Below are 22,378 nucleotides of genomic sequence, written 5' to 3' on the forward strand. Positions count from 1 at the left end.
GGTGATATAGAGATGACAAGAAGGCATGGTCTCTGACCTCAGGAAGCCGATGTGTTTGTGTCTCTTGAAGATTATTACTGTGGTGCACTGTACAATGTTGTTTCAGAGACCAGTGTCCCCAAAGTGGTGTTCATTAGTTTATTTTTTATATAGAATGACTGTGGGGATTTAATACAGATACTGGGATGTGTTAAGAAGGGTAATAGAAGTTTCTACAAGTTTGTCCATGGAGAATGGATAATGACCATACCCCTGGGATGATAAAGCCCTCTTAATTTAGTTACTAGCCCTTGACTAAGGAATTGATTTACCTGGGAGACATCAATTAGTGATTGTGTGAAAGGGAAGTAATGGTCATAGAATACAGATAGAGAAGTCAAAGCAGTTCTCTTAAAACTAATTCAGCTAATATTTATTGATCTCTTGAATTTTAGTTGACTGTATAACCTTAACGAGTTACTTGCCTTTCATTTGTAACACACATTTTTATGGGAGCATTCTGTGACTGATAAAGTTATCAAGGTTTCTTTAAGTCTTCTTTGATAAGGCAGTATTCACTGAGTAATATATTGTAATTTATTCAAGTCCTTTCTGAGTTTTTTGGGGGGAAGGGGGAGTGTTTTGTTTCATTTGTTTTTTTTTTTTCAACATAGGTAAGTTTTACTTTAACAGTCTCCTGACATAAAATTATTGTGGTCACACTCCAGGGTATAATTGTGGTGGTTTAGTGTCTGTGACTTTGTAGGTCTACATGGCTCATAATTATTTTTGAAGAATACCATGGGCCCTCCCTAGGACTGTGACCTTCCATGTGGGAACCTTCTCTGCTCAGATCTCTTAATTTTCATACAAGATTGTCAGTTCTATTCTCAGCACAGCTAATCTAGTTAAGTTTATGGGTCTCCATTCAACCCAGCAATCAAGAATAACTCCAATCCAAAATAACTCATTAGTCTAACCTCTTACCTCATCGCTTCTTAAAACTTAAGGAGAAACTTGTCTCTGTCAGCTGCCAGAAAGATAAATAATGGCCCCATTCTTTTAGATATTTTTGGTTTTATCCTTAAAATAAGCAAAATGTCAGTACTCTGTGCTCTGAAATGCTGAGTCAGCTGAACGGAGTCTGCTCTAGTCAACCTTAGCAGAAAGAATCTTCTGAAGCATACTCTTTTATTTACCACAAGGATATGTTCCTGGCATCATAAATATCCTCTCAGTGAGTAATCCTATGAGGCAGTTTTATCTCTGTACTAGGAACAGCTATGTTTCTGTAGAGAAATTGGTTTTCTCATCTTATGTACCCTCAGAGTCCAAAAACTGTGGGTACCTTTGCCTCACTGGCTTGCAGACCTTAGGTCAAGCAAGCAAATCTGTGTTTACCACTCTGCCCTGGCTTTATCTGACCTTTCCCTACTTCATATTTTCTTTTAATGTATTCATTTTTTTTAAAGATTTATTTATTTATTTATACAAGCACTGGGTACAGTCAGAAGCGCGGGAGGGTGAGAGAATTCACCAGAGCGGGGAGCAGAGCAGCCAGAAGGACCGAAGTACACTGCTGAGGGGAGCAGCGGGCAGCAGGACAGGTCTGCATGCCACGTGGGACCCTCCTCTGGTGGCCCGGGAGCAGCCAGAGATCTAACAGGCGCTGCAGAAGCTGCTGGCAGCTTCGCAACCCAGTGCTCAACCGCTGCACCACCGGGGAGGCCCAATGTACTCATTTTTTTAAAAAAGATTTTTATATTGTCACTGTGTATATATTTGGTGGATTATCTTAAGGCCTTTTAAGATGGTAGATAGAAATTAATCAGAAAGCAAATTTTTTTTTTTTCAACAAGAATAAGGGCCAGAGATAAATTTCACTGTCACCGCTCCATGCTCAGGAAACAGCTATTTTACAAAATACATCTACTTTTATAAATGTCACCAGTTTAATTAACAAGAACACAAAACCCTCTTCAATATTCTCATCATCCTGCTCTTTCAGGAGTTTGTGCCTGTCTCCATCTCCTGTCTGCTTAAAGTCACCCACCTGTCCTGCTTGATTAATAGACTTAATATTTGTTTCAGTTCAGCCAATTGGTATAAAAAAAAAATGTTGCAACTTGTAAAATGCCTCCCGAGTGTAAGAATTTATCTTCTCTACCAATAACATCATTTTCAACTGCTGTCGTTTATTTTCCATCCCTGACTACATTTTAAATGCTCTCCCATCAAGCCTCTAAGAACTGCTGACTTTCTCTTTCCTTTTCAGTTTTCCATTTAGTGTTTTTCCTAATGTGTCTGTTTCAGTACATTTGTTCATCTAATTACCTCCCTTGACTTGACTTTGATATTGATCAAGGTTATTGAGGAGATACATTTCTCTTGAGATGTATTCCTTAATCATGATATTAAATTGCATTATTCCCTAATTGAAGGAAAAGGAGAAAGCAGGTTTTATTTCACCTCTACATGTAAATGAGGGTTTGATGATCCTCTTCAACGTTCTGTTAGCTACAGCTATTCATTGAGCATTTCTTACATGAAAAATACTCCAGGGTTCTGTGGGGATACGGAGCAAGAGAGCTACTCCCTCTACTCAAGAGCATTTTATTATGTGAACAACCAAACCTAATAAAGGTTGAATTTTTTTAAAAGTCATGCTAGAAGAAGCAGCAAAGTGCTCCAGAAGAATGTAAGGAACACAGATTTCTTCCATATATTTTTTTTATTTTACATATTTTTTACATCATTTTTCATTTTTATACAATGCATTTTCATCTTGGTTATAGTGCCCGTAAAATTCCCACCTCCCCCCCTTGTTTTGATCCTCCGCCCTTCTCCCGCCTCCCCCCGCCCCCCCCCCTCTGCCCAGTAGTGTGTCTCTGGTTTATAGTTGCCTGTTGATTTTGATTTTTACTTTATTATAATTAGTTTTTTTTCCTGATCCCTTATTTGGGTATTCTACATTCCTGGTGTAAGTGAGACCATCCGGTATTTTTCTTTTTCTTTCTGGCTTATTCCACTGAGCATGATCCCTTTTTTCTTACATATTTAAAGTAAAAAATTAACAAAGAAGGTAAAATCTATCTTCAGCATTGAAAAAATGCAACAGAGAGGATATGGAAGGAATATTCTTAAGACTCAATAAATAGGCCATTTAAGATGGGTTCAATGCCTGAGTGTTATTTCCATAAAAATAAACTGAAACTATGCTAAAATTTCACTAAAGGATTTCTTGAGCTTAATGAAAGCATTTTTTGAGCTTGATGATTATTTTACAACATCTTTCTGAATAAGATAACTGAGCCCAAATAGGTGACTTTGAACAATTCACTTCAGGTAACGACACTAACATGTTTTCACAAAATAGTTTGGCATGAATTATCTTGTGTAATCTGTACAATATTGTTGTGCTTGTTTCACTTTTGAAGAAACAGGTCTAGATAGCATCTTGATAATTACAGAAATTACATTCATGCATCCATTCTAGACTCTTCACAGACCCTAATGTAGGGTATGCTGTCTACCGTGATGAAATTTGAACTGCTCAATTTTCTGTGCTTTGTCCTGTAAATTAGAGGATGTGGAGCTGGAGAAAAATTTGTAAGATTCTCCCCCTCATCAGAGGAATTATTTCTAAAACACTGAAAAGCTCACATTTCTGGAGTCATTGCAGGTTCAGTAATCCATGTACCTCAGCCTTAGTCTGGGCATCTCCTCTCCTCTGACTCCAAACCTCCCAGATGAGGGTGCAGCCAAGCCTCCCTAGGCAGGTGCCTGTCAGAGGCCATGATACCCATCTTTGCCTTCATCTCCAAGAGAGACTCCTGGCTCAGAGGAGTGACATTCTATCTAAATAAAGTACAGTACAGTCTGGTGTGTGAGACAGGAGACGGCAGATGAAGTAGGAGGTTTGAGAGACAAGAGCCGTGGGTTCACATTCTGGCTGTGGTGCATGCTGACTGGCAATCCTTCATTTTCATTAACTTTAAACTTTTCATCTGTTGAGTGAAGACAGTTCAGCCCTGAACAGATCTGGCATAGAAAACATACACTATTCTTTCCACTCCTCTTCTCAGCCCTAACATGGCCTCATTTTTCTTTTGCTGTGAAGAGCGAGATCTACCCCTAGTTTTGTGGTCTATTCAGTAAATTGAACCCAGAAGATGAAGTAAGGAACCCAGATCCTATCAGATCAGATCTTCCCTGAATGAACCTAAAGTAACTAAGCACTTATCTATGACACATTTCCTATGAGAGTGGTTAAATAGAACTTTACACGGGAGGTTTTCACTGAAGTGTACCTTTTGTGAGCCAGGGGCATTCCACCTGCTGTGTCACTAGCTCATTAGCAACCAAAGTTTGTTGAGACCCTCTATGTCCCAGGCACTGTTCTAGATATGTGAGACTTAGCCTTGAACAAAATTAAGTCTTGGGGGGCCTCCCCGGCGGCGCAGCGGTTGAGCACTGGGTTGCGAAGCTGCCCGCAGCCTCTGCAGCGCCGGTTCGATCCCCGGCTGCTCCCAGGCCACTGGAGGAGGGTCCCGCATGGCGCGCAGACCTCTCCTGCTGCCCACTGCTCCCCTCAGCAGTTTACTTTGGTCCTTCTGCCTGCTCTGCTCCCCGCTCTGGCTCTGGTGAATTCTCTCACCCTCCCGCACTTCAGACTGTACCCAGTGCTTGTATGTATAAATAAATAAATAAATCTAAAAAAAAAGTCTTGGGGAACTTGGGGAATTTTCATTTTACTAGAGGACACAGACCACAAGTATATATAAAATGCCTGAAAGGATGGGTGAAATGGTGCATGGAGAATAGAAATTAGGGCAGGTGAACTATTTCAGAATCATGGTTAACCGGATGACATTTTAGCAGAAACCCAAAAAAGGTAAGGAGAGAAGCACCGAGATATCTGGGAGAAGACTTTTCTGGGAAAGGAGCTGGGAGATGGGACTGTACTTTGTGGATTCAGCTAAGCACTGAAAGGCCCATGTGGTTGGAGCTTGTTGTGGGAGGACAGTGAATGGTAGGGGCAAGTTGAGGGAGATGGAGAGGCCAGGTCATATAGCAGGCACATGGCTTGGGGAAGACTTTGGATTTTATTTTGAATGAAGAAGTGTTTAACCAGAAATGTATATGATGTTACATTCAAAAATATCTGGCTGGTTACTGGGCAGAGAGAATAAGCTGTGGCTGGGCAAGGTGGGAAATGAGATGATTATGTAGATGATTTTCCAGTGTGAGAGGTAATAGGGGCTGGACTCAGGTGCTAAGGGTGAAGGTGATAAAAAAAATATGTATATATGGTATATGGTCACATTTTAGAAAGATCAGAAAGTGCAGCTACCAGGATTTGTCAGTAGATGGACTATGAAGAATAAGAAGAGAGAACCATGGATGACACCAAGATTTCTAGCCCAAACAGCTAGAAAGGTACACTTGTCATTTATTGATAAGGAAAAGTGGCAGAAAGAAGTTAGTATTTTTTTTATGTGGCACAAGATAAGTTTGAGACCCAAGGAGGACATAATTAAGTTGTTGATAAATAAGTCTGTTGCTCATGGGGTTGTTTAGCACTTAAACTTTTGACTCATCACACATACCATTTAAAAAATATGTGCCTGGATAAATTTTTCAGAGCAGTGAGTGTAAATACAGAAGGGAGAAAGCCAAGCACTATGTCTGGGGCCTCCCAACTGAGAACAAGGCTAAGGGAAGTAAATGTTGCAGAAGAATGATTGGATGTGTGTAATGCTGCTATAAGTTTGAGAAACAGTGGAATTGAGGTTTGACAATTGCATTTGCTGGTGGCCATCACTGGTCATCTTGACAAGGGGAGTGTGGGTGGAATGTTGGATAAAAAGGCATGACAGGAGTGGGTTTGAAAGAAAATGGTAGAGTCACAGTTGTAGCAATTGTCCACATTTCAGTTTTTGTTGTCTGATACAAAGTAATAGAGAAAAGGAGCAGAAACATAGAAGTTGATGTATTGTTTAGGCAAGAAGCATATCTAGTGTGTAGGTACCTGCATATGATCCAGAAGAAGGACCACACTGCTTAGAGAAGATGGGTCAGGGCTGGGTCTCATTCCCAAGTGAGGGGTTGGCCTTAGAAGCACAGAAAGTTCATTTATCTTAACCGAGAGAAGGCAGACTATGTGTATTTATCCAGACAGTGTGGAGTGGCTGTTTCCGATTTCTCAGTGAACACGAAGTCAGATTTCTTGCTTGTGTCTATGAAGTAGACTCAGTCATGAAAGAGTAGTAAGTTGTCTCCTGCTAATCTTATGACCCCTCGGTATATAATAAGTACAGCACTGACTTTCTGCTAGGACAGACATTGCCATCTTGCTCACTTGAGTTGCAGTGCTTACTCAACATGTTGCTGGCACTAAGTAGGTACTGTCTTACCTCATAATCCTAAAGTAGTGCATGCATCACTGACTCAGGGATTTGTGTGTAGTAGACACAGGCAGGACGAGTTACATAATTTGTGAACCCCAGTGCACACTATAAATGCAGGGTCCCTTGTTCATAGATAAAGAATTTCAAGAGAGCACAATAGAACAGTAAGCCAAGTGCAGACCCTGATCGCGGGGCTCATTGCAGGAGTCCATGAAACTGGTCCTCAGCACAGGTACTGTTTAGAGGTCACACACAACTAAAGGTCAGCAGACGAGGGATAGTGGCTAAAGATACCACTCCCTGAGAAGGAAGCATTCATTTTGGCTTGTCTCTCATAAATTTGAGAGAGAATGAATGAATCCAAACACAAACCATCTTTACAGATTAACAGAAATGGAAGTATAGGGTGATCTAAGAAAGTGAATAAAAAATGCATCACAGCTATTTAGAACCCTGGATGATCAAAAAATATCACCCCTGCAGTCTCCTGGGTCAGAATTCTGCAAATTATAGTGGTGGGGAAGTGAAAAGAGGGGAAAAAGCAAAACTCAGCAATGGTGGTGCTTGCATTCCATTCTCAATATTGATGTGGCATTTATGCCCATTAGGAAAAAAGACATAAGAAAATCCTCGCCATTCTTCCCCAAAATCCAGTAGAGAAGGGTGATATGAATGGACGATTCAGTTCAGTGCCAGGATAAAATGACCTATTTTGTAGCTGCCTTTAAAAAGGCTTCTTTCCAAGATTTTCAGTTATATCATTTTTATTACAGTAACGTTGGTTTACAACAAGGCATATGATGAAGAGGAATAGACTCATACCTCTTCAGATATATGTCACACCCACACTACAAAGGCAATCCACCAGAGATTATTTTTCAAGAAACAGTATATAAAGACCTCATTAAAGAAAGTTTCCAAAACTGTTCCTCCTTTATTGGAAAGAAATCAAGTGAGCTGAATGCATGTGGACATAGACATACATTCTCTGTTGTAGAGCACTTGGTTTCTGTGGTATTGCAGTTTGTCACGTGAGAATTCAAGCATGAAGTTGAGGACACCCTGGAATTTCTTTAGAGTTTTGTGTATAATAGGAATTTGTTTTTGACTCTAAAAATCTATATGACTGTAGAGGTTGAATCCAGACAGCCCTTCCGTCTATGATCTTATGAGAGAGGAGAGTCTGTTTTACAAAATGCGGTCAAAGGACTAAAGGTGGGCCAGGTAAGGGGTATTTGTCAGACTCCATTGTTATAGGTCACTGCAAATCATGGAAAATCAGTGTGTTCTATGTGTGTTCTATGTGTTCTAAATCAAAGTGTGTTCTTTTTCCATTGGCTTTTGCCACTAAATTTCTTGTATACTGAAAAGCAAGATTCAACCTTGGCGGGTCCTTTGAGATTTTCTTTTCCCAGAAACACTGTTTAGCTTATCATCAGCATCTCAGGTATGCCTGAGATACTATGGGTGATTCCTGATCGTGGCCTTCAGATTCAGTTACCTACAAAGACCCAGTAAACAAGTTCTCACAAGGCCGTAGACCTAGAACAGTGCCCATCTTCCAGCAGCTTCCTTAGGGCTGGTGCCTGTGCTGAGTCATTCTCTTAGGGATGAGATCTCACTGAATCAACCCCTTAACATGTTTCTAGTCCCTGCATTAACCCAAGGAGGGTCTGTAATCTATCTTGAATGTCTAATTACTGTGTGTGTGAAAGATGCAAATTTTTATCCTTTTCTTGCCTTGTTTTCATGTATGTTCAAGGCTTTGAACATTGTAATATCAGGATGATATAGTTCCCTTCCCACCTGGGAGAGGGCCTTTAAAAAACACACATTAAGGGCCTCCCCTGGTGGCGCAGTGGTTGAGTGCTGGGCTGCAAAGCTGCCTGCAGCCTCTGCAGCGCCGGTTCAATCCCTGGGTGCTGAGCGAGGGTCCCATATGGCGCGCAGACCTCTCCTGCAGTGCCCGCTGCTTCCCTCCGCAGTGTATTTCATCAATCTGTCTGTTCTGCTCCCTGCTCTGGCTCTAGTGAATTCTCTCACCCTCCTGCACTTCTGACTGTACCCAGTGTGTGCATAAATAAATAAATGAATCTTTAAAAAAAAAATCACTTCTAAAAAAAAATAAAAAACAAACATTAAAAAAAGACAAAAAAGGACACATTAAATTCCTTTTCTAATTATTATCCATTCCCCCCAAATTAGCACCTTGCTTGAGACCTTATTCTCCAAGTAATTTAGCAATGGTTCCCTTGTTATCTTTACCACACATTTTGACATTTAATATTTTCAGTACTTGTAAAGAAATGTTACAGCCCAGACAAGCTGGGTGACGGTCATTTACTGGACTCTCAGTCACTGTGGAGGGGCTTGAAACACACAGATTCTTTAGTGAATACAGCTCTGTGTGCTCATAGGGCAATCTGTCTTAGAGTTTTGTGGAAACACAGCCACACGCCTTAATTTCTGTGCTGTCTCTGCCTGCTTTTGTTCTATAATAGCAGAGTTATTACAGATTAAAGAGATTGTATGGCCTACAAGGCCTAAGATATATATTTTTTAAGATTTATTTATGTATACAAGAACTGGGGTGCAGGTGTGTGGGGGCTGGTGAGAGGATTCACCAGAGACAGAGGGGAGCAAAACAGGTGGATTGACTGAAATATACTGCTGAGGTGAGCAATGGGTGAATCAGAAGAGGTCTGCTACACCATGTCGGTCATCTCCCTGGCCGGGGATTGAACTTGTGCTGCAGTGGCTGCAGATAGCTTCATAGTGCTGTGTCTTAACCCTTGCGCCACCAGGGAGGCCCTGAGGCCTAAGAGATTTTCTATCTGACTTTTAATAAAAATAAATTTGCTGACCCCTGCAAATTGTGTGACCATCCAGCCCCAGCCTCACTGATTCCTGTCACTTGCATGCCTGTGACTACACCAGCCCACCAGTTTGCTTCATTGTCTTTCCTTTAACAATGCAGCTGGTTAAAAGAATTCCTGGGTAATTATATGTGGGTTTTTACCTTGATCATTGATTACAAAAGCCATCCTTGGAATAGCAATTATTACCTTTATCAGACTCAACTTTACAGACCATTTTCCTCCTATAGGAAAACCAGTTTTCAACAGAAATATACGCACTGAGTGTATATGATTCTTTTGCCCTATACTACCAGCTTTTTGCACCTGCCTCCCTAGGAAAATGCCAAGGAATTCATGATATCCTTATCAAATGAGAATTAACGTCTCTACGTTCTGTCTTTCAATCATCCTCATTTCGGCTTGATATACCACCTTTTTAAGATAACTTTCCCATATTCTTATGTCAATTTTGAGAGTCTCAAATTTCTAGGTGTCAGTTGCTTTCAGCTATCTTCTTTATGCTCAGCTGTATCATTGCCCCATGTACTTTAAGGCTTGAGATTTAACCCAGCTCTTTTATGCATAAGTAAATTAATCTTAAAAAAAAAAATGTCACTATGTGCGTTCAGGGAATAAAGAAACTCTGTTGTTTTGATATAAGTCCCCCATTGTAACAATAGAATATAATTGTTGATGACATGTCTCCTGTTCAGTAAATTCAGATAATCTTTAGAAGAATTGCTCAAAAAGCTCTGCTTTTCATTTTGTAATCTGTATCATCCTATCCTAAATGGCTTCAGGGCCTAGCTGGAGATGGTAGCTCCCCCGGCCCCCACCCGGCATCATACACTACACGTGGCAAGAGCTTTCCTCGGCAACGAGTCCTGTTACTTTATTCTGTTTGGGGAATTGTCTTTCACCTCACTTGGACTTAAAAATGAGTAGGCCGGGCCTCCATCCTCCTAAAGCACAAAGAAGGAAGCCGGTAGGAACTCTGTCCTCTGCTTCCTTTACAACTGCCATTGGCCTATGTGGTCCCAGGAGTGGAAAAGAAATCAGAAATTCCCTGCTACCCTTAGAATAAATGTGAGTGCTTATCCCTAAATCTTCAAAAAATCATCCAGGCCTTCATGCTGTGCAGCAGGATTACATTTAAAAAAAAAAAAAAAAAAAAAAAAAAAAAGAACTTCTGTGAAGGAAAACATAATTTAAGGAGATGTCAGCATAATTTGAAGAAATATCAGGCTTAGAAAATGTCTGCAAATAAGAAAAGGGAGTTAAAATTTTTATATAAATCATAAAATGTATATAAAAATTGGCAGAGATTTAGACAGTTCATGGAAGAAAATAAAATTTTCAGCCACATACATCCTCCAGGGAAAAGCATGCACCACCATTCTCTCCCCAACAGGCTCGAGCAGGAGTAGTGAGCCGGAGGAGCTAGGAGAGCCAAAAGGAGGAGTTGGAATCTTCTGAGTTCCAGCTTTCTGTTTTTCTTTCTAATACTGAGGGGTATATGGAACTTTTCGGTGGTATTTACAAATGTAGAATTTTAATGATCTTATGTGGATTTTAATATTTTATGATTGACTATGTAAACATTAACTTTTAAATAAGCTTTTAAAATTATTGCAGCTATTTCTCATTTGTAAATATTTTGACTAGCTAATAGAAATAATTAAATAATCTTCATAGATTTAATAGAGTAAGAGCTAAATTTGAGAAACATACATACAGTCATCAATTTTTTTTGTGTTCTACAGTTTGTGCTTTTGAAATACAAAATAAATACTACCAAGTCTGCCCTCCAAGAATAGGAATGATGGACATTTACTCAAAAAAATTCAAATTATTTATACTGTGAACATAATTATAAAAATTACGTAATCCTATAATAGCGATATATGTAACTACAAAGGCAGGGCCATGAGTTAGATGTAGAATTCACAAGATCTTTAGAGATTAAACGGAATTTCATAGACCAGGGCAGGGGATAAAAGTTGAGAAAGGCATTCTAATCAAAGGGGAACAGCATGTGCAGTCACAAAACAGCATGGCACCTTTCAGAGAACTGAGATGATTAGTTGTGTCTGTCTGAAAAATGGAGAAAGTGAAGGGAGAGACCAGGTAGGGATAAAGTTGTCGAGATTGATTCGGTGGGACTTTTCTATTTTTCAAAGTAGCTAAGCCCATAGAGTTCTAGTGCCATCCATGGTTTTACATGTACATTTGTTTTGATTTCATTCATTCCCATTTTATAAAAGAACTGAGTGAATTAAGAAAAGGTAAATAAAAAGTAGGTGGGGGTCAAGATTTGAAACATGTCAGTTGAGTTCAGAGCTCCATATCTTAAAATCTGCACTGCCCTTCCTGTCCAATGTCAGGAGTATGGAGCTTTGAAGAGTTTTGAAGCTCTCTGTCACAGTGGTGCAGATGATAGTTGAAATATTTGTGAGTAGTAAGATTGGAAACCGCCTGTTGCAAGAACTGAGGCAAGAGATGATGACAGCCTGAATTTAGAACAGAAGGAGGTAAAAGCTGCAGAACTTAGGTTTGATGTGATCTGGCTTGAAAAATTGCTTTGGTGTTGGTATCATGAACCAGACTATTAACAGGAAAAAGGATCCAGTTTGGGACACATGGTGTCCATAGTCTGTGCAGGTAGAGAGATGTAGCAGAGAGTTTTAGGTCAAGTGATAGGGAGATTTAGGTCAAGTGATAGGGAGGTAAAGTTTTAGAATCATCATCTTGGAGGTTATTACCCCTTTCATATTAAACCCTCATACATGTCAATACCTCCTACTGATACTGACACCACTGAGAGCCTATGTTGTGAGAAAATGGCCATAGAGGAAAATCTAGCGAATTGTTATTCAAAATATAGTCCACTGACTGGTAAATTAGTAGTTGCTTATTATTCCTTGATAACATAAAGGATCTGCTTTAGAAAGTACATTTAGAATGTAATCACAGTGTCACTAGGTACACTGCTTGCTTTAGTTGCCTTTTTTTTAATCATAGCAAGATTTTTTGATGAAGTAAGCATGGCATTGATTAACAACCTGATGCAAACTCCTTGTTTCTTCCCAGCTCAGTACTAAAAAAATAATTATTGGATTTTGGCAATTATAGGGCCATCATTTTAGGAATTCTCACCCTTGCTTATGTTTCTGTACCTTCTGCTTTCTCACTAATATATCTCCTGAATATGTCTCAGATTTGTACTTTCTCAGTATATACCAAGATCTCTTTGATTCTTAATCTTAAGTACTCTTGGACTTAATCTTTATATAATCTCTTGACCAATTTGAAGTTATTGATCATTGGGCCCTTCTTGACATACTGTTTCCTCTACAATACACTGATCTTAGTTTTCCACCTCATACCCCACCAACCTTTCTCTGCCTATCTGTCCTACACACATGGCGTGTTTTTCATTAGACACCCCCCTTCTCTGTATATATTATGTTAGGTATCAATTTCAAACCTAAATCCAGCCCACATTTCTTCCCTGAGCTACAGAGCTATCTTTACTTGAATGCCCACAGATTCTTCAAGCTTGATACTTATAAAGATGAACTTAAATTCTTACCTACATTCTTCCTATAATTCCTCCTCCATCATCTATCCTCTATTTCATATTACAAAATTCCAGTGGCATAAGCATCATCCTTGACTTTCTTTCTCTTTCTTATCCAATTAATTAGTTACTGATTTCACCTCCTAATGACACATCAAGTCTATAACTCTCCTGTCCCCACTACCTCCAGCTCTGCCACCATTATCCCTTACTTGGATAACTGAATTATCCTCCTAGCTGGGCTCCCCTTTTCAGTCTTATCTGCAATGTCCTCCCCACACTGCAGCGGGAGTCATCTATCTAAAATAATGTGAATGTGATTATACCACTCCTGTGTTGAATTCTATGTCTTCTACTCAACCCTCATTTTGATGCTCTTCCTGTATTGATTCAAGTCAGATTCATGGACTATTTTTTTTTTTCTTCAGGTCTTAGTGTTCTTTCTCGCTCTCCACCTTCTTCACACATGGTCATGTGCCTGTTCAGAGAACATTTATGTTCCCTTTTAGCTCATGAGTTTGTACTCCTTTAGGAAGATGTTACAACCCTGTAAATCTGGATTATGTAGAATTTCTCTGGTTTCCTAAAGTTCTGTTGTCCTATGACATATCCTTTTCATATTGTTTTATAATTTCTCATTTTTGTCCATTAGTGACTTCCTCTGAATTTTAAGCTCCAGGAAGGCAAGAACCGTATCTGTTCGGTACATCTTTATACTTCAGGCTACTAGTTTGTTAAATGAAGTGAATGCTCTTCTGATTACTTTCAATCCATTATCTCAGTGGGGGTGAAGTTTAACTATTTGGAGAGGATTTTAATGAAACATGAGCTGTTGGTAGATTAGAAGATTAAATTATTTGTTGAGTTGTCTTGCACTAGTAGAGGAAGGTGAAGTTAGTCAGGAAAGCTGGTTAGGAGAGTAAAAGTGTTTATTTCCACCTCATGGAACAAAGAGGAAGAGGTTTTTTAAAATTAGTTTGCAACTTTTAAATTTTACCTTCTAATAAGTTGAGGCCTCTCAGGGGTATATGTGTGTGTTTAAATATGAAAATCTATTGGATTCTTCATTATTTAGGACTTGTTTTATTTATCTGAAAAAACTTTAGGTGACACAATTTATCTTGTCTACTTTGACCATTGAATTTTTTTCTTTGGGGGAGGTATGTAGAAGTTATCAATTTTATTGTAGCTTTTCTGTTTCTAAAAAAGTGAAATGAAATTTATTTTGAAAGGTTTATTTGGGTTTTTAAGCAGGGAAGGAGAAGTAAACACCAAAAAAATAATAATAGGCAGTCTATAAGAAGAAATCTAGGCTGAGACAACTTCAATAAGATAAACTCTTCTGAAGACAAAATTAATGCTAACCCCTCTAAAAGTCAAGGCAAAAGGTATAATGTGATATGATACACTGCCTGATATCTTTTAGCATCTTCTCAAATATGAACTTCCAAACACAAGAGAACTCAAAATTCAAGATAGACTTTGAAGTCAAATACTTGAAGTATAGGTTAAGTTAAATTCCAGCTGTGCCAGCTGGAAAGTAAATGCTCTGTTTTGAAACTATTAGAGATTGGCATGTGTTCTCTCTTACCTGATCATTCTCTGGGATTCTACATGAATGTACATAGCAGGTATTTAAAGAAAAGGAAGACCAAGGCTTTTTCTTTAAAACACAACTTTAAATCCACTGAACTCCATAAAAATAATATTCACTTGACTCCCTTATTCTCTGAAAATCATGGACAAGAGATTCTTGATTTGGCACATCTTCAGGAGAGGGTGCCATAGTCAGCTGCCTCTGTAAGAAAACCAGTCTAATATAGATTTAGAGTGGCTAACCTACCTTAGGTTCTGATAGTTCTATGAGATAAGATAGCTCAGAAATGCATCCCACATAACTCCATAAAGTGAGACGTTAAATGGAGTTGTTTTGGACTTCCTGACCTTGATTGAACTTAGGGTATGTAAATCATAGTGGTGGCTTCAGCAAATGAAGATCACTTGGCCTGTTTATATAAGAAAGTTTGGTATAGAATGGGTATACAGGGCCTCCCCGGTGGTGCAGCGGTTGAGCACTGGGTTGCGAAGCTGCCCGCAGCCTCTGCAGCGCCGGTTCGATCCCTGGCTGCTCCCCGGACACCGGAGGAGGGTCCCAAATGGCACGCAGACCTCTCCTGCCACCCGCTGCTCCCCTCAGCAGTGTACTTCGGTCCTTCTGCCTGCTCTGCTCCCCGCTCTGGCTCTGGTGAATTCTCTCACCCTCCCCCACTTCTGACTGTACCCAGTGCTTATATAAATAAATAAATAAATCTTTAAAGAAAAAAGAATAGGTATACAAACACCTCATCTAAAAGTGGTAGGGATTTATTTAGATTTTAAAAATAAACTGAAGGTACAAGGTTGTTTTGTGTGATTTAAGAAAAGTCTTGAATCATGGCGTTAGAGTTAATACCAAGATCACATGGTTTCACACATACATGCCATTGGTAGAGATGAGGCTGATAGTACATTAATAAAGGCAACCAGGTCTTCAACTGTTCTTCATTTTGTGAAATGTAATAACACTGTGTAAGAAAGAATAATCATTCCTCGTATTAGACTGAGAAAATCCAATCCATATCTAGTAGAGAAATCTGGCAAAGAGCTTTGGCAGGAGAGCCAATATACTGGCACATCTGGAATGTGATGGGAGAACTAGCTGAAGAAAAACATACTTAAGGAGTGAAAGTAAATGAGGTTTTTGTTTATTCTGGAAATGGGATAATAGTCTCCCCCAACACTGTAACTGCTGCCCAATTATTCCTCAGAGCCTGATAGGGATTGTCTTTATTTTCGGTTTATGTATGATTATTTCCATGGTCTTTAAGTTTCCCAGATGAGTAATTTTAATGTGCTGCCTGGAGTGGGAATTTTGGTTAAAGAAGGAAAGACCAAGAAGAATGGTGTGATGAATACCATACAGAGTATGAGCCTCACCTATGTATCAGCTCTTCTTACCTAGTCACTTTCTTGTTCTCACATAAGATGGGGGAAACAGGGATTTTTATATTTTCAAGAAATGTGGAAATATGGGTATGGACAAGCATTGTCTAATCACAGAGAACCAGAAAGAAAATCTAGGCAACTCAGTACACCCAACCTTTGTACAACCTGGCGTCACCCACCTTCAATTAAATTGTAGTCATTTATGAGCACACATTTTTTCAGAACTAGTCTTGGAATCAAATATCTCAAATTACTTACCAGTGCAGTAAAAGAAATTACAGAATTCAACAGAATGAAATGTGCTTTACTTTTCAACTGTCCAATTAATTAAAGTTAATCCTCACATGATGGTTATAGAACCAAGATATGAAAGTCCTTCTCTTTTTCTACAGAGTACAGCACAATCCACAGCCCATCCACACCTATCAAAGATTCAGATTCTGATCGATTGCGACGAGGTTCAGATGGGAAGTCACGAGGACGGGGTCGACGAAACAATAATCCTTCACCTCCCCCAGATTCTGATCTTGAGGTATGCCATTGCCAATATCCAGTGAAAAACAAGATGTCTTAGTAGCTAAACAGTAGTTCTATGTGAATGGAGTGAATGGAGTGTGTGAATGGAGTGATCAAGGTGTCCAAATGTCATTGCTTTCTTTTCCATATTAATTATAGGTAAAGCATTTTTCTCTTTCACTTTAATTATAGGTAAAGCAATTATTTTTTTCTCTTCCATTCTGACTACATGGTAAAGCATCTGCTTATTTCTCTCCAAAGAACTATAGTAAATTATATCATTCTGCTTGAACAAAACTCTCCTGCACTGCTCTATATCATTGCCATTTCAATTAAGTGTCTGTCATACTAAAAATGCTTAGTAAAATCCACTTTGAAATTAAAGACACATTTATGTGTATTGAGAAAGGAAAGTCTGGAATGTTCTAAATTGAAATGGTAATCACCTTATGAGACATGTTTTGGTGGAGTTCAAAAGCAGGAGGGATTATATAAAACCTTAAAGGGTGGTAAATTTCATAGCTTTGAATCCACTGCAATTAAGTTTATGTTTTTTGCCAAAGTAAAATCTGATGGTGGAAAACATGATTATTTTGGCTGAAAAGATGAAAATTTTCCAACAGAATCTATGTGTCTGAATATGTACTGGTATGAGTGGGAATGGGATGAAAAGCAGGCTTGGGAGGTCTTTTGTGGCATCTCAGAGACCTTTTTGAAATGAATTCCTGCAAATCCAATTCTAAATACTCCAAGTGTGTCTAAGAATTTGTGTTATGTGTCTGTTTAATTTGTTAACTATCTGTTATCTGAAGAAAATTTGGCAGGAACAATTTATATTCTGTCCATTTGCTAACAGCCCAATAGGTAAAATAAGGTGAATAGATGATGTAAAGTGTTAGATTTTATGCATAGTTTTTTTAATATTTGGCTTTATAAAACATAACTGGCAATTTTAACACATCTTAACAGAGAGCAGAAATTTAAAAATGATAAATGATTTTTGATTAATTACCCCCTCTATCTCAGAAGTTATGAACATCTCATTTTCATTTCTTTATTTTCTACCTCCACCATAGAGGTAGAAAGAATATAAACGTATGCTGACGCTGAAAGTACACATTATTGTTTCTTTGCTTTATTTATATCACTGGTGTCAATAATAATTCTCCTTTTGTATCTCATCTGAGGTTCTGTTTGAGAAAAGCTGGGAAGTACTTTTTGGAACAGTTGTATTTAAAAAGAAGAAAACTTTGAATTTATTAATTTGTTTACCATTTAAGACTACCTTTTCATATTCAAGTTAATAGAATATCATGTTTCTCAACCATGAAAAAGAGACTGATTTGGTTCTTCCTTTGTAGAGAGTATTCATCTGGGATCTGGATGAGACAATCATTGTTTTCCATTCCTTGCTTACCGGGTCCTATGCCAACAGATATGGGAGGGTGAGTACAGTAGGCTTCAATTTTTAATATTTTTAGAGTAAATATGCCTAGAATTGAATTTATGTCCAAATGGGAATGTAGTTTTAACTTTAATAAATTTAAAATATTAATTGGAAAAATAACTTGATTTTTTGATAGAGTTAAATATGCATGTAATATATATGTAAAAATATGTGTTAACAAGATATTTTAGGTCCTTAAAAATGAGATAAAGTTTACACAATTAAATCATTCTTATTTCAAACACCAGTGAATAAAAGTGATGGAATGTTATTCTAGACTGAAATTTTAAAATATATAGATGATACAGAAAGATCATTTGTATTATAGTTTTTATTTGCCCTGTCCTTTCTTAATTCACTTTATTCTTAGTGTACTCAATGGAGGAAATATTTCACTTGACATTGTCTTCAGTAATTGGCAGTGTTATTATTTTATATTCAAAATACCTGTCACAAATATCTTTTTAAGTCCCTTTGCTATGGGGCCAAATTTTTATGAATGGTATGACAGTAGGAACAATATATCCATGCTTGAGTAGCTGTAATACTTCTCTTGGCAATGTAGGTAAAGAATATTATTAGAGACTACTTTCCATGAGTAGAACTTCAGTTTCAATATTCTTCCTTTTAGTTTCCCAAAACCTTATAAATCTTTTTTGATATTTTGCTTGGTATTTTCATAAATCCTACCCTTACAAATTATCATCTCATTTATAGTGGCTAGAATAATTCTAAGTATCCTTTGATTTTGGTATTTCTCATATTTTAAAATCTTTAATGAAATAATACCACAACTCAGGTTCTTGAAGCTATTGATTTTGCTCTTTAGGGACTGAATTTGGTGACTTTGGGTATTTGCCACAATTAAATGTTAAAATTATCACCCATAAACCATGCCTTCTCTCTTTACAGATTTTACCTAGGTATTAATTCTTTTGATATTTATGCTGCTACGTACATACAGAGTACTTGCTGTATAAGTGCAGTATGGAGAAATTATCAATTGGGCGTCAAAGTATAGCTTTCCTTTTCATAATCCTAAAGATGCACCTAATCCAAAATAAAGGCCCCCAAAATATACATCTGTAATTACAAAAACATTCCACTCTTTGACCCTGTTCAGAAATAAGGTATCTATAAAGTACATTATGTTCCATCTTTATGTTAAAACAGTATCTGTGAGAAGATGATTATTAACCAAAATGCAGGTAATAAAAGGTAGTTTAGAGTGAGGTGAACTTCTCATGGCCTGCTGCCCTCATGTCAGTCCTTTGGCCATAAATGGCTTACACATGAAATTCACACCTAACCTCAAAACCACTGGCTTCTTACCATATCTAAACAAAACGTTAGCAAATATCTTGAGTTTTATTTTTAAAACTATATCAGCCATTAGTATTTTAAGGCTTTACCAAATAGTATTTTGTTTGTTAGTTTTAGTTTTTTCATAATGGGACATGTGATGAAAACTTTTATCTCATGTAATTTCCAAAAACCAACTTTATATATCTTTTAAAGTATGGGTGATTTGAGGATTAAATGTAAACTTACCCTTCATGTATAAGTTGTGGGGCCAGGAAGAGGACAAGTTTGTTAAGTCTGGCTGGGGAAGTTGTTCAAAGCATGACTTTGAGCCTGAGGTTGGAATGACCCAAAGAGACCAGCAGTCATGTGCTCATCAAGGGAAAGAGTATTCCCAGCAGAAGAAACAGCAAGTGCAGGGGCAGGAAAGGGAGTAATGTTTGAAGGGCAAAGATTCAAGGGTGACTGAACTTATTGGAGATTTTCAGTGTCATGCAACATAGGCTGGGAGGAGGCAGCTATCAGAGTTCTGCCAGCCATAGAGAAGGGGATTGATCTTATCGTACATGCCACAGGAACGTATTTGAATTCTTGAAGAAAAGGCAAGAGAAAATTTTAAAATTTTTAGATTACTTTGGAGAATTAATGGTTGGTGGAAAGAGAAGTGGAGGCACAAAGAGGAGATTTTTGCAGTGATCTACAGAATTTTCTATCAAATTTGATAATCATGCCTTGTAAAAATGTGCAGTTCAACAAGTGTTCATCTAAATCATTAATAATAACTGAGCTGATCAAAACATTTTGCCTGCCTTTTATCTCCCCAGGCACTGAGGAGAGAAGTCTTAAAGTAGTTCAGGGGCAAGCTTTTTGCAGCACAAATTTTGTGGTGTTTATGAGCATTGTCAAGGGGAGCATGTGGCTGGGCCTTACTCTACAGGAATATAAAGAAATGAATGCCTGACAATGTGATAGCTGTTCCGTCTCTATGGGAACCAGATACCTGAGAAGTAGCTTAGTCACAGTAGCTTAGGCAACTCAATGAGTAGGCCATTCAGAAAGGGGATACAGGATCTGGTTGATATAATACAAAATTAGGGCATGTTACAGCAATATGTACAAAAAAAAGTTTGAGAATGTCCCACCTTCCATGTAATCCTAGCTGTGGGAAGCAGGCATGTTGGGTGTTATAAGGAAGTGTTGTTTTATAACAAAGGTGATAGGAACAAAAAGAGGGTGATAGGTACAGTATAGGATTGGATAGGGAAGAGAAAGAAACTGCATATTGGAAAAATAAAGTCCATGGGTGTTACTCTAAATTAGGCTTCTGTAAATAATATCTGATTTAACATTTTTGTCTAGAGCATTTTTAAAAGTTGCTTTCAAACTGAGTCCAAATCCCCCAATTTTGTCAAAGAAAACTAGTCTTGATTTTCTTCTTTGAATGCACTCTTTAAAATAGACAATATCATGTAATAACCTCAAAGTATATCCCCCAAATGGATGTTTCAAATAAGTATGTGCTATTATCGCAGCCATGAACCTCTCTTATGGGAGGAGTCCCAAGTTATTTATATCCAATGACTTAATTATTACAATACTTTTTTTAAAATTATGCATATAAGAACTGGGATACAGGCCAGAAGTGTGGGGAGTGAGAGGATTCTCCAGAGACAGAGTGGGGAACAGAACAGGCAGATTGACTGAAATACACTGCTGAGGGGAGCAGCAGATGAGACAGGAGAGGTTTGCTGCACCGTGTGGGTAGCTCCCAGACAAGCCGGGGATCGAACTTGGCTGCAGAGGTTGTAGATAGCTTCATAGAGCTGTGCTTAACCTCTTGAGCCACCAGGGAGGCCCTATTTCAATCCTTTTTATTGATGCTTAACACTGTGTCTCTCATGGATTTATGCTAGAATAGTTATAAAAAATATGGAGCCTTGGTCCTCATTTTATATAAAAACCTAAACATGAACACTTGCTACAAAGCTTAGCTTTTTAAATTGTAGGCCCTACTTATTAAGAATTTCCCATGTACCCAGTACTCATTTAATTCAACATTAATGCTCTGAAATTGCTACTACCAAACCCATTTTACAAATGAGGAGACTTTTAAAAGGTTAGAGACCAAATGTGAAAACCACCTAGCAACATACATATCTAGCATAAAATCAATATTCTATTTTACTGTATATTAATATAGTTGAAACATGACTCTAAAAAAAATAACAACAACAACAAAAAAAACCCACTTGATTGTGGAATAGTAGCCAGAGAGTAATATGTGGGATGTCTTCAAATGTATGAAATACCAATGTGTGGTGCACCTTATGGTATGATAAAATGAACTTCAGATTTGAATTCAAATAGGTATAGACATAAATCCAAGTTCTGATATTTCAGTTCTTTGACCTTGAACAAACCATATATTTGTACAGATTCTCAGGTTCCTCATCCATAAGGCTGGCTACTTGGCTTACAGAACAGTTGTAAGAATTAAGTTTAATCAATAACATCTCAGTAAAAATGTAGGGGAGGAGGCGAAGAGGGAAATTTAAGTCATGTCATGAATTGAAATGGCCTAGCACTATATCTTACCAATAATAATCCAACAAGAAGAACAGCACAGGTGACCAATTGATCTTGTATATCCTGTCTCAGCATTTGTTTTACAATGCCCAGTGCTGCTAAAAGGTGCTCATTGTCATAGTGAGTTTTACTGTGCTCATTCAATACATTTTAAGAAAAATGCAATGGCAGTTTATCTAGACCATTGCTTCAGAACACTCCAGTTAGCCAGTAAAGATTTCTGTATTTATTCTTTTTAAGGGAGTAACACTAAACTGAAATCTTTTGGGGGGCTGACCCTCTTCCATCAAGGCTGGTGAAAGTGTTGACCTCAGCGTGGCATCCAAGCAGCCAGACACACAGTACCCTCCTTATATCCTCCTGGGACTGTAGAAGATCTGGTTACCTAATAAAACAGCCTCTTTTTTTGGAACCTCCAGACCAGGGATTGGCAAAATTTTTCCATAAGAGGTCAGAAAGTAAATATTTTAGGCTTTGTAAGCCAATGCCTGTCATACCTGGTCAACTCTGCCCTAGTAGTGCAAAGCAACCACAGACAATATGTAAACAAATAATTGCAGCTACATTCCAGTAAAACTTCATTTATACCAAATTTGAATTTTATGTAATGTTTGTGTCATAAAATTATATTCTTACTTTGGTTTTTAAAGATGTCAACCAGGGATTGAGACCAGATATTAACTGACTGTTATCCTATAGATCAAATCTGGTTCAA

The 22,378-nt window shown here is 38.0% G+C and overlaps 1 protein-coding gene across 8 annotated transcripts in view; it reads left to right on the forward strand.

The window, feature by feature from the left end:
- The window catches only part of EYA1 (EYA transcriptional coactivator and phosphatase 1), a gene marked incomplete at both ends in the record, with an annotated part of 296,030 nt that overhangs the window by 215,435 nt on the left and 58,217 nt on the right, over positions 1–22,378 (forward strand). For all 8 annotated transcript variants that reach the window (XM_084229160.1, XM_084229164.1, XM_084229165.1 and 5 more), the window contains 2 exons: positions 16,205–16,344; positions 17,690–17,773. In XM_084229160.1, coding sequence (XP_084085286.1) covers positions 16,205–16,344; positions 17,690–17,773 — 224 coding nt within the window. The remainder of the gene's footprint in view (positions 1–16,204; positions 16,345–17,689; positions 17,774–22,378) is intronic.

Source organism: Talpa europaea, assembly GCF_964194135.1.
Source record: "Talpa europaea genome assembly, chromosome: 3".
NCBI lineage: Eukaryota > Metazoa > Chordata > Mammalia > Eulipotyphla > Talpidae > Talpa > Talpa europaea.